General features: G+C 31.0%; 1 protein-coding gene across 1 annotated transcript; it reads right to left on the bottom strand.

Moving 5' to 3' along the window:
* Positions 1-12,533: 12,533 nt before the first annotated feature.
* Positions 12,534-14,177, bottom strand: LOC146888829 (uncharacterized). Its single transcript, XM_085666420.1, has 5 exons — positions 14,160-14,177; positions 13,864-14,046; positions 13,678-13,770; positions 13,469-13,576; positions 12,534-12,785 (listed from the first exon to the last, which is right to left on the bottom strand). The coding sequence occupies exons 1-5, from the start codon at positions 14,175-14,177 to the stop codon at positions 12,534-12,536; spliced, it is 654 nt and encodes a 217-aa protein (XP_085522546.1).
* Between the last annotated feature and the right edge of the window lie 275 nt (positions 14,178-14,452).

Here is a 14,452-nt window from a genome sequence, read left to right as displayed (position 1 = left end):
TGTCTCTATTGGTGTCGTTGATTCTCATATGGAAGCATGATACAATATTTTATGTGGAAAATGTTGGATACTTCAATTTGGAAATAACAAATAATTTAATGATAGAGAGATGAGTCCATCTTATTCTCAACACAGGTTATGTAATCATATATAATGTCATCAAAAGATTTTTAACTCAAGTTGTTATATTTTATTGTTTATAGTAAGATTCAATAGTTATTATTAATTAATTATACTGTAATTTTATACTCTTTTTTTTGTATTATTTATTCTCAACTTCTCACCTGAAACAAATATCTTCTTTTTACTATTAGTTTTATTGGTGTATTCTTTTTTTTTTCTTAATTTTATTATTGTGAATATATCTTTTATGTAAGAATATCTTTATATGTTTTAGAAGAAATAGTTTAAAATTGATGAAATCGAGTTTAGTTGTTCACTTTCTTTCCTTCCTCTAGTTTTTATAAACTTATATGTAATGGTGCACTTGAAAACTTTAATTTCCACGTTAGACCTTGAAGAGAAAAAAAAAAGGATTTTGTGAAGGTATTTGATTATTAGGTTGTTTTCTGTAAGTTATATTATGCATCTTATAAGATTTTATATCAAATATGAATTCTTTTTTTTAAACAAACAATAAAAAAATAATTTCTTTTAAGTGAAAGCATCTCCATAAATAAAGAACAAAAATAAAAATACAAAAATAAACTTAACGTAGTTTGACACTTTAAACTTTAAATCTACAAATACACAACAAAAATATTATTATTGAATATGCAATTTTTCTAGCAAAAATTACAAATTTTCATTCAATTTTTCTAAACAAATCACAAAACTTTTCATAGAATTTTTTTATAAAAAAATTGCAAAATTTATCATACAATTTTTTTTGGCCAAAAATTACAAGCCTTTTTGTACAAATTTTTTAGCAAAAGTGTAAACTTTCTTGTATAATTTTTTTTGGACAAAAGTACAAATCCTCCTTTAACACATGACAATCCCTTATACACTCAAAAAACTTTATAATACTTTTCTACTAGTCTCTTCTTCATATTATTCAGTGTCGAATTTTGGTGAATATTCATTTGATCAATGATTTTATTCCTTGGGTAGAGGATGCTAAACTTAGAATATTAAAGTAAATTTTAAGATTTATCGAGAGAATTGGAAATTTTAAGAAGAAACTAATTGTCAATAAAAGAAATATTAGCTGAGGTTTATTAAATGTTTAAAATATTGACAACTTTGAAATATATAAGTTGTGTATACAAATTTTGTTAAATTGGATTCATTTAAATTTAGTTCATGTAGATGGATGGTTGTTTTGAATGTAGATGAGTTATTTTTACTCTTGAATACTTTTGTTTTTGAAAGATTTTATTATAAGAACAAATTGAACCAAAACAAGTTATTTTTAGTAGAATTAATAATTAGTGTTTTGGAAAGAGTACAATTTTGTTAAATTGAATGGAGTTCATGTGTTTTGCTCCAATTACAAATTCAAGTACAAATTTCAAGCCCAAATCAAATTCGGCCCATTTTCCTAGCGAGCCAACTTAACTTGCCTAACTAAAAGAGGCATATTCACCCTACAAGTGCATTCCTCTAGAAAATTGGGAATTCTGAAAATCTATAAATAGAAGGCTTGAGATAATTAAAAATTCATTCTGAAATTAATAGAAGATCTTTTGAAGGTAGAAATGCATTATGGAGGACAGAGGCATTCATATTTATTCTTTTTGCTAATGTTCAGAATACATAGGAGTAACTAACTACTGTATTCACGGAAGTTGGATGTAATGTATCTTAACTCTTTATGCTTTCTACTATTCAATATATTTCATTTTCATACTCTTGTGTTCTATTCTCAATCTTAACTGCATGATAATTGTTGATTGCATATTTGTGTGTACCTAATCATTGAACACAATATTAAAACATACACTAGAATAGAACAACTAATTGATTAGGCATCTAGACATAAAGTTCATCATTGATCATTCTTAACATTCGAACTTAAGGCTTAATGCGAACTTTTAATAAAAAAATGTCTAAGACATTAAACTTGTTACATAGTGGTGTTAATGCTAGAATCAAGAATTAGAAATATATTGTATTGTTTTCATATTGATTTGATGTATGAAATCCAACCCTAGTGAAGTCTTTACCACATAAGAACTTTCACCAATTTAATTGTTTTCTAGATTTTAAAATTGTCTGAACATTCAATATTCAATATTTATTTTATCATTCAAAGTTTTTTCCTAAATAAGTAAAGAATCATTGTTTTTCAAACAACACAAGTTTCTTAAGATTACGATTTCTAGACTTCCCATTTTATTACTTAAACAATTTGGTATGCTTGCCAATATTTTAACATGGACTTCATTAGATATATGGATATAACCATTAGATGACCTAGAAATGTGTCATTATCTGCTTATGAATGTGATTGTATATATGCATTTTTTTTCAACTAATGTGTGTTCAATGAGTTTAAGCCAAGCATAATGCTACAAAGAACATATTCGAGCTCAGTGGAATACACTAGGTAGATGGTGGAAGGCTGGATCAAATGACCAAGCTATCAAACGACTAAGGCACTACACAAGTGTCAAGCCACTTGGGTGAAAGGTTAGAGCATAAAAACCAAATGACTCAAATATTTCAAAGAGCAAGATGTAGTATCAAATGATACGTTGACCAGATGAGTTAACCTAGAGTAGCAAAGCACTAGACTTTTACAAAGGAGTATATGAGTCAAAGAAGCATCAAACAAGTCAAGGCATGCAAGCAGACAAGTAGAGAAAAAACATTAGATGAGTCAGAAGTGCTAGAACAAGTCAACACAATGCATTAGACGTGTCAATGCAAAAGGCACACAAAGGATATTAGATGGAAACAAAGGATAATTGAAGAAATTGTTGAAGATCTATCTGAAGAATATCCATAAAGTTGATCAGATATCAAATTATCTCATTGATTGTTCTAAAATCTTATCATATAAATATCAATCAATCATGAGATAGGAAATAGACTATGTAGATCGAAGACTCCAAGAGAATCTCTAGATGATTGAAGCCTCAACATTATAATATCTGATATTACAATTGTTGAAAGGTTGAAAGGGAAAGAGTTGATAATTCACAAGATGCAATATACTCTTAGTGATTATCATGAACTTCCAAAGTCAATAATGACAAGAATATTTGAAGATATAAAGATATAAAATATTAGCTTTGAATCAACGGTCAAGTGATATAATCTCAATTATAAATATCAAGAACTAGATGATGAAGACAAGAGAGGCAAGAGAGAAAAAGATGAATTGTTGAAACACTGTCAAGATAATTCTTGAAGAGAAAAGAGAAAAAAGAAAAGAGATAAGCACTCTAAGAGATTATATTATCATATCTATCTTGGTTAGAGAGTTATATTGGATTGAGTGTAACCATTGTAATCCTTCATTGTGTGAACTGAACTTTATGAGCTTTATTATGATTGTTCTGTGTGAGATTATCTTTATTATAATTGAGAGTTCTTTATTTTAGGGGAGATTGAGAAGTGATACTAGGAGAGGTTGGTACTCGTTGTAACCTAGAAAGGTATGTTCTCGTGCTACTTGGAGAAGTTAAACTTGTACTTGAATAGCAATGACTCATGATACTTGAAGAGGTTAAACACGTACCTGGAGAGGAGTGATTCATGATACCTAGAGATGTTGATACTTGTTGCTAGTCAAAGGTGTTAATTAGTGAACTTTTTAAGTAGTGGCTTAAGAGACTAGACGTAGCCATTGTAAATCCTCCTGTGCATTATTTTCTTCCTTACTTTTTACCTTATGTGTATTTGTTATAATATTTTCGCATAAAAAGAATATCAAATGTCTATAGGATCTATTTGAACCCCCTACCCTACTTTCTAGAGCCACTTTACACTAACACTTAATATGTACCAAAGATGGAGGATAGTGTTTAGGGAAAATAAACATGTTTAGGAAGGAAGTTTCTACACCTTTCTTCTCTTAGTTTGTTTAGTTTTTATCTTAAATTAAATTCTAGATTTATGTTTTCTCTTATGTCCTGTAGGTTTGCTAATGATACCTCCCATTTTGAGGTTGTCATTTCTAAAGGAAAGAATGCCCTACTAGGCACCTAGGCCAAAGGAGTGTACTCGTCACACCCATAATCTTGATAAGAAGACACCCTTGAAGTTAAGAAGAGAGGATGTTCGAGTAGTCCCTACACTATGTGGATGATATACATGCATGCAGTGGTAGAGCTTCTTTAAGCTCTTAGGGGCTTTGTCCCTACAAATATAATATATATATATATATATATATGTATATTATGTATTTGAAAATTAACTTTATATTTTCTTGTATTGAAATATTTTAATCTAGTAAATTTTACTATTTGGAATTATTGGCTAAATAATAATTTCAAAACTTCAGTTCTATTATGAAAGCCCAAACAAACACAATTGAATTTATTTTTCTCAGTTTTTTGCTTATGGTTTGCTTATAATAATTTTGAAAGTCCAGTTCTACCTTGAGACCAAAAAAACAGCTCGATCATTTAACTTACTCAATTCCTTATCTTTTTTTAAATAGGAACAATAGGTAAACATTTTAGTGCGCATATAATAAATTATTTTAAATTTTAAATTTTTTTTTTCTAAAAAAAAAGTAGGTACATTGATAAAGAATAAAAGAATAAATTATTTTTTAAAAGTGAAAAAAAGGAAATCTACAATGAGGATGAAAATAAGATAGATTCAACTCTTTCACATATTTGTAAGCATGATAATAATAATAATAATCCAATTGTTCTGGTAGAATAACCTTTTCTTAAAATTTTACCAAGTGAGGAGTTTGATATTAATTATTTATATTGTAATCCATAAAAAAAGAATCAAATAATGAAAGAAATAGTGTTCATATTAAATACAAGATTAGATGGATGCTTCCAAATTAATGGTAACAAACAATATTTTATTTCTTTATTCAATGCACTGATTTGGCCAAAGAATATTTTTTATTTTCTCATTTTTCATAAGAAAGATTCCAGGAATTGGTGATAAGCAAAAAGGGAAACAAATTGAACTTAATATAGTGCAATTTTTTTGGTTTTTTGTTTTTTTTTTTTTAAATTTATGTTGATGCATGCTATGTCTATGGACATGGTACCATGAATGACCACAAAATGGGAATGCAATGCATGAGTTGTTCATCGAAGCACATTTATTCATGTAATATTCTAATGAAATGATTGTTTATGCCTTAAGAGGCATTTTCTCCCCTTTCCTTAATGATGTGTTGATAGAAAAAATTGATGAATTTATTATTATATACAAGAAAAGGTGTGGGTAAAGGACACAAATAGTCTCCCTTTTGTGCCTTAACAAAGTTCAACCCATAAAGTTCTAAGACAAAGTATATACACTTAGAAAGGATAATTCCCTAATACCTAAAGATTAAGGTCACTAGAGTTATGCCCCACTTCATGGTATTTTTCCACGACAGTTGATAAACAAGTGGGAGTACCAATGAAGCAAACAAACTCTAGTTGGGGTTATCACAATGACAACTTGAGAAGTACATCCATTGTGGCACTATTACACGATCCCCTCTAATTCTAAGCAACACAGACCTAGGTATAAAGCCTCTCACTCATGTAATGAACAAAGTGTGTGTGTGTGTGTGGTGAAGGGAGAACACAATGTATACCTTAACTCCCACCTGCAAAACAACTAGAGCAGTCTTAAACAAATATATAACCATGTTGTTTGCCTTAGGGTTCAACATTCAGAAATTATTCCAAATATCAAAATAGAGAAGAATATACACATATAACTATTCCAAAAAGAAAAAAAGGGAAAGAAAAGGTATAAAGAAAAACCATATCAATTTTGCACATCCCAAAAAATTGCTTGACTCTCTAGCATCTCTAGTGGAGTCGCCATCAGTTGTAACTAAAATCGCGACAGACAAGGAACCAAAAATAAAATTTGAAAATATAGAGTTTGAAGTTGCCTTATAGTTATCCTAAAAGATTACGGAAAAACAGAAAAGATAAAACAAGGTCTACGAAAACTTGATTTTAGGTCCAGGAGTTGGTTACGCGTACGAAAGGTGTTAGCACCCTACAACACTCGTCCTAAGATGGTACCTTTAATTAAATATGCATAAATATATGTGGTTTTTAAAATATTTAATTCTCTTCAAAAATAATAAAACATTATTAAAAAAATTGACAAAAGTATATATGTTTTTATTTTTGGGCCCAACAAGAATGTACCTCGTTCCTACGTATTTCCATTCAAAATGAAAAATCAAGGACCACGTAGTTCTAAGTGAAATCCTACTTGAGAAATGATTTAATTTTTGTTTGATGAACCCGACAAGGATTAATCCCATTCCTACGTATTTCTATTCATAATCCAAAATCATGGATCACATAGTTATTAATGCACCTTTTAAGAATGTTGATTTGATTTTTTTATAATTTTAAAAAACCCTTTTATGTTTTTTGGGTATGAGTGTCATGCGACGTAGGGGTTAGACAAACACGAAAAATAGACAAAGAAAATTATTTTTTTTATTTTTTGTTCTTTATATTTTTTTATATATATTTTTAGAAAAAATAAATTTAAGAAAGGGTGTCACACGACACAAGTGGATGAACATACACTAAAAACTAGAGAAAAAATATTTTTTTATTGATTTCTAGAATAAGATATTTGTGAAAAATAGAACAAATGTCCATAAAGAAAAGACCAAAGTTAGGTGTAAAAAAACGCATAAATATTATAAGAAAATATAGTAAAAATTGGGAATGCATAAATAAATAAAAAAAAACATGGAGTGACATACCTTCTAAACTTTTCAATTCCTCTTCTTCTCTATCCATCTTACTCTCTTGTTCCCTAACTTTTCTCCTCTCTTTTTCTTTTCTCCTCTTTTTTTCTTGCCTCCTACAAGTTTTTTCATTTTTCTCCCAAAAGAGATAAAAATTGAGGTGTGCTTGTGTTAGTGTTAAGGGAAAAGAAAGAGAGAAGTGTAGGGTGTAACATCCCATCTGGATATTACGAATTTAATAAAATAATTCAAAGTAAAATAATTGCACTGCATTTAATAATACCTCATTTCCCAAAAACATGGGAAATTAAAATCTTTAATTGCAGCACAACTCAATTATTCGCAATTACTTTTAAACAAAATATACCAAAGTTCAACATAATCATAAATTACATCAAAATCCTTTAAATTAAAATCCTTTCAAAAGCCCCAAGTAGACCCTGCTCTCCATCTCTAAGTAGCTCCTGGCCCACCTGTCACATCACCTGCTCCCGGATAACAAATTACCCGATCATTGCCACACACACACAGAAAGGGTGAGCTATGCACAACATATATATAAAGAAACATGAGTATAAATATGTTTCCCAACCCAAAATAACATAACTAATTTCATATTTCATAATCACCCAACCATGACCTCATAGTCCGTCATGAGTCATATGCATGAACTAGGTCTTGGGACTTCCCTGTGCTCCCACGAAACTGACTCATTTGTGGTCCAACCCTATGAGCCTATCCCGCTCATAGTCCTGCCCTACAAACTCCTCGTCTGTAGTAAAAACATCCAAGTCTCACACTTGGACCCTGGCACGCATGCAATCACCATACTATGGACTCCTCGTCCAATAGTAGCCGATGGGAACATCACAGTTCCTTGCCCATCGTGCGCCTGACACATGCAATCACCATACTAAGGACTCCTCGCCCAATAGTAGCCGACGGGAACTCAACCAGTTCCATGCCCATCATGTGTCCAACCACCGAGCACATCCCAAACCCCTAATGGACTTAGTCCTTCAAGCCCAACACACCACAACACATGCATATACAATCTAACCATGGTATAACAAACCAACTCACTCACAAGCACATAGAAACATAGTAATTAGCATAAACTCGCTTAGGCTAGGGACCCCTTGCCCAAGCTAGACCCTCAATCTCGGTTAGGCTAGTCCACCTCGCCTGGGCGATTTTAACTCAGCAACCAAAACACACCATCTCGCTTAGGCGAGATCCTCTCGCCTGGGCGAGTCACACGTTCGCCCAAACACCCATTCCCACCTCGCCTGGGCTAAAATACATGCAAAACACCTCACCTGATCAAGACATCTCGCTTAAGCGAAGTCATCTCGCTTGAGTGAGACACTGATTCGCTCAAAATCCATAAAATCCTCGCCTGGACGAGAAGTCGCGCTCAACACGCGCAACTCCCTCACTCTCTCGCTTAGGCGACCCTTACTCGCCTAAGCGAGAACCTATGTCGCTCAAAACTCATCCTCTTCGCCTGAGCGAGAAGCTCGTATGGCTCTAGGGTACGCATCTCTGCTAATCTCGCCTAGGCGAGCCAATCTCGCCTGAGTGAGAAATGCAGGTTCTCTCACTGATCACGCACTCGATTCACTCCAAACATGTCCAATTCGCACCACAAAACACACCAAACAGAATTCAAGCATACCAAAACAATTTACACATTACAAAACATCACATTGGCATAGTATAGACTCCTTATAATCCCCAAATTTCCAAATCCCATTCCATTCCCGCATATACCATGTATATACCCCTTTTCTCATGCATTTAGTCCAAAATTCAACACACAACAATACCAATTTCTCCACCCCCAATTCCCATCATATGCATCACGAATTTCAGCACACATTTTCACCAAAACCATGCAATACGCACAACAACATGAACTTTTGGGTTCAACTCCCCTAACCTGGAATTTGTGACCAAAAATTGAAAAAGTAGAAGCCTTGATTCGCAATCCCCGCTTGGTCCAGCCCTTGCACACTCACAACTCCACTCACTCTCTCTCAAATTCGTTCTCCTCTCTGTAGGCACAATAACCAATTACAGAAACCCTATTCTCTCTTCAATTTAGCCTTTTATAAATGGCTCAAGGTAGGTTAATGCAAAAAAAAAACGAATTGGACTTAAGTGTGGGCTTAATAGCTATTCAAGTCACTTAGTGGAAATATTTTTCAGCACCTAATGGTTATCCTTCTGCTAGGTTTTCTTTACCCCTTCACATTCATACCACCACTAATAGTTAGCAAAAATAAAGCCTACTCTTAAGTGTGGGCTTAATAGCTATTCAAGTCACTTAGTGGAAATATTTTTCAGCACCTAATGGTTATCCTTCTGCTAGGTTTTCTTTACCCCTTCACATTCATACCACCACTAATAGTTAGCAAAAATAAAGCCTACTTTATGCCCAACAAGGTTTCAACCCATGACCTTCCCCTCATAAGGCCCAAGCACAACCACTATGCCAAACCACATTTGGTGATACTCACAAATCAACAATATCTTACAATACTAATCACATACTCATTCATATCCTTAAAAATCAATAACAAAACAATCACACATAATTGGCATACATAGGACTCAAACCCAAGTCCTCTCACACAATCAAAGTACTCTCAACCACTTGAGCTAATACTTTTTCACATCACATTAAACAACAATTAATGCCATAAAGGCGGCTTCTACTCGCATTTATTAATTAATTAATTAATTTTCCCGGGTCTTACATAGGGAACATTTTTTTTTCCGATCCTTTTCGTATGACAATTGTGTATTTATATATACACACATTGCAACACTAATGTAATCCTAACCTTAATTGTAAAGAACGGTACAAGGAAGGGATTGATTTTAATCACAACAAATCAGAGCACAATATCAATCATTATTAGTAATATTGATTATAATTATTTGAAGAGTTATCGCTTCTAATTATTATAATCATATCGTTATTTTCTCTTTTAAGAACAAAGAGTAGAAAAGCAAAGAGATAGGCTGAAAATACGTTGGGTTGTTGGGGTTGTGAGAAGGGGTGTGATAATTTAAAAAAAATTAGGCTCTTCCTTCTCTCTTTTTTTTCTTTTCTTTTTTCTTTTCTTTTTCTTTTCATTTTTTATCCCTCTATTATTTTTCTCTTTTTTTTTTGCTAAAATTAAAGTTTAAAAATCTTTAAAGAAAATTGGGTGTTAACTAAAAGCATTTTTAATTTTTTTTTTCAAAAATAAATTTATTCACCCGAATGAAATTGGGTGTTGACAGTTAGTGTGCTATTTCTTGTTTTTGAGATTTTCTTGCATGTCTTAGGTTCTTAAACTTTTTCTTTGCATGTTTTCTTTTCCTAAATTTTTTCAATGAACGGTTGGTGTGAATATTTCCACTTGAACATCAATATTTTCACTTGAGTGGGGGCAAGCCTCATCTTACAAGACAATTTTGAAGAGTTGATTTAGGCTTAAAGTCCAATTATTAACAATTATAATAGAATAATTTAACATATAAAGGTTATAATCATTTTAATTTATCTTATTAGAGACATTAATTAATCAATTATATATGCTTTTAATATATATATATATATATATATATATATATATATATATATATAAACAAATTTTGAAAACACAAAACAAAAAGAAACATAATTAAAAAGTAAAAAGGTTGAGGTACTTGCTTATCAGCTCACCAACCCACCCTTTAGCGGGGGTGGGTTAATATTTTGACCTACTTTGTACTCCATTTTTTATGAGCTAACGACGGGTTAAGCTGAAACGAGTTTGACTAGCCCGCTTAGCCACCTTATGAAAAAAGAATAAGAGTAATGATTGTTTGTAGGGAGCAAAACTTTGGGGACTGGTGCATTTTGGAGATGATCCAAATGAACAAGCAAAATGAAGGACATCATGAACAAATTTTGGCAGTTTTGGGATAATTAGCCACATATAAAGAAAATTATAACTTTAACTATCATTTCATAGTTTAACGGTGATTCTTTTCTAAACCTTCATCATTTTCAAAATTTAACTATAGTATTAAAATAATTGTCATCATTTTTGTGGTTTTAATGATAATTCGGTATGATTAGTGCTTATTTGGTTTTTTATAAGTTAAGATATATTAAACATGACTTTCAATGAATTATGAACTATTTTCATCCAATTATATTTAGTTTGAACTGATAAAAAGATGTGCATACCTATAGAGAGCACATTGTCTCCCTGAGACAAAGATAAGTACAATGGAAAATCAATACTTAAATTTAGAAAACCAAAGACTCATGAAAAGATGGACATATGTATAGAGAACTCATGATAATAGAGAGAAAGTTCTTCATGCTTTTGTTTTAATTCATGAGTTATGATATAAATGTGTATGTTAAATAGCCTAGCTAAGGAACATGAAGACACCAATTTATTGTCTTAGAAGCTCAAACTTATTGGTAGTGGTTTTTTTTTTGTATTTCTTTCCAAATAAACAAGCCTTGCATGTTGGTATGTGATCATCAAGTTCTAGAAAATCATCTGTTATTTTCTTACACTACATTTGCAACAACCCTTGGTGGTGATAATGCACAAGCCTCTTATGCCAAACTTCTGTAATGTTTTCCTTGGCAGGAAAATTAGCTTGCTTCTTCTCCAATGGATTTAAAGCAAAACTTTTCCCTTTCATTTTTACTTCAAAAGCAATTGTAAAACCTATTTCAATCACTCGGCTGAAACTCAATCGATTTTGTTGAAATTGGGGTACAAAAAACACATCAAAAATTAACTTTGTACCTAAGTACCTTGTTAATCCAACAGTTCCCCTTCCTTTGACTGAAATATAATCACAATGCCCTATCCAAACTTTGGTGATATTGGTTGGCCTTAAATCTTTGAAAAGTTCTTTGTCATTGGTCATATGATGTGTGTAGCCACTATCAATCCAAACTTTGGTGATATTGGTTGGCCTTAAAAATCTTTGAAAAGTTCTTTGTCATTGGTCATATGATGTGTGTAGCCACTATCAATCCAAACTTTGGTGATATTGGTTGGCCTTAAAAATCTTTGAAAAGTTCTTTGTCATTGGTTATATGATATGTGTAGCCACTATCAATCAATTAACTCTCCCTTTCTACGTTGCTTGCAAAACATGCGGCAACAAATAGATAATCCTCCTCCTCCTGATTAACAACCTTAGCTTTTTCCTCTTGCTAAGGATTTTTTTCTCATACATATAATTGCTTCACGTGCCATCTGATTGCACTTGATGCATTTAGCATCAAGTCCATTCCAACATTTGAATGGAGGGTGGCCACTATAAAATAAATATTAATTAAAATAAAGAAACATCAAATATAAAATATAAAATATCTATTACATTGTAAGTGGCAAAAAAAACAATAAATATTAGATGATTCCAAACATGATATCCATTGTACCTACATCTACTTCAAAATATTTAAATGAAACAAGAATTTAAAAAATAACAATAAATAGTGAAACATGATATCCATTCCATTTATTTTAATTAATATTTATTTTAACGTATTTGTCATTCGGTGCTTCATCTCCACTTCAATTTCTTGTTTCATTTGATCTTGTTGACTTTTCATAGTAAGCTGTTGAACTTGAAGTAACTCACATTGAGATTGTAATTCCCCTTACAGTTGCTTTTGTATGATGTTACTCAACTTGAGCACTTCTAACTCTAAATCTTGTGCTCTCTTCTGTGCATTATGAATTTGACTTTGAAATAATTGTTTCTCCACATTCCTTTTTGCCAATGATATATTACCTATACCTTGGGAATGACTTGGTTTTGTTCCTAGCACAAATTGAAAATGCTTTACGATTGGGATATGTGCCTTTTCAATTTCTTCACCATACACTTCACCCACATTCTTCAAATTATCCTAGAAAATGTTTTCAAAATAATTAACACTATAAATGTCATAACGTCAACATAAAATCGTTATGAATATTAGTAAACAAAATAAATAGATTCAAATAATAAAGCAATTTAAATGATACAATGACACTCTAAAAGTAACATCATAAAATAGTTATGCATAACATTTTAATATACATTTACTTAGTTTCCAATTAGTAACAATTTATCTATTAAATAAAACTAAGACAAATAAATTCATTCAATATATCTTAAAATCAGATAAAAACATTTAAATTAAATGAATAAATAGTCAATATTTCACAAACAATAATTCATGAAAAGTGGAATATTATATTAGTGCAATAACTTTTAAGACACATTTATATTCATAATCATCTATCGTTACTAATGGGTCACAAGGAAAAATGGACATCACAAACATAATAATAACTATTGTGTTGTCTTAAATAATAAATAAAGTCAAAGAAGAGTAATGAAATGGAACAATACTAAAAAGATAGATCTTGTGGAAAATCACACAACACAAATAACTAATCACTCGAGATACTAGTTCTCATAATATATGTACTCTTCCTACCATAAAAAAAAAAAAACTTTTTTAACCCCTAATAACAATATTACAACAATTATAACCCCTAATAAAAGGAAATTGACATAAAAATTAAAAGTATTTTTTTTGCATACCATGATTTCTTCTCCATTTGGAATGCACCAAGTTCCATCAACTCTCATACGGGTATCCTTCCACACGTCTATTGCACTTGGCCATTCATCACTTCCTAATTCTTCTTTCTATTAAAAATAAATAAAATAAATTGACACAAACTTAGATTAAATAACGAAGAAACTAAGTTGATTAAATAAAATAAAAACATATAAGTTAGTATAATTACCATTTCATATGCTTTTTGAATAATTGATTTTGTTTCAATAATTGACTTAATTTCTCTTTTACTCCGGCTAGCTTTGTTTTTTAACCTCCTTTCCTGTATAGATAAAAAAATAATTTAATGTTATACTATAAAAGTAAATAAAAAATAAATCTCAAATTTAAGATATATAATAAAAAATAACTTTACCTTCAATTTAGAATCATTCCATTTGTTATGTATTAACCAATTCCAATCTTCAGGAGGTACATCATGTGGTCTACCTTTCTTTTGAAGATATGCTTTATAAAGATGATGGTGTTTATTTCTAAATTGCTTTTGCAATTGTTTCATTGCATACTCTTTATTTTCTTCAACCAAACCAAATGCATCCTAAAAGTCATAAATTTATGAAATAGTAATTGCTAAATAAGTTTTATAACACATTACAAATATGTAAATATATAAATTCAAATTTACACTTAAATTAATGAAATTATACTAACCTTCATATGCTTCCACATTGCACTTAAATCATCATCACATATATCTTTCCAAGTCATAACTTGTAATGGAGCTTTCTGACATAAACATACAGTTGCTTCAGCTTTAAAATACTTTGCATGTTTTCCATAAAGCTTAAAGTATGGGGGAGGGAATTGGATGTCAAAACATTTCCCCAATACCATTAACTTTTCCCTTTTCTTTGGAAATTTGGAATTAATAGTACGTCCACGTCTTTTCTTAACAACATGTTCAACTAAAAAGAAGGAGTAAAAGCCAATCAATAACAATGTTC

Source organism: Vigna unguiculata, chromosome 1 (genome assembly GCF_037176805.1).
Source record: "Vigna unguiculata cultivar grain cowpea cultivar isolate G323 ecotype 2 chromosome 1, ASM3717680v1, whole genome shotgun sequence".
NCBI lineage: Eukaryota > Viridiplantae > Streptophyta > Magnoliopsida > Fabales > Fabaceae > Vigna > Vigna unguiculata.
The sequence above is the reverse complement of the archived record's forward strand: the minus strand, read 5'-3'. Positions and strand labels throughout refer to the sequence as shown.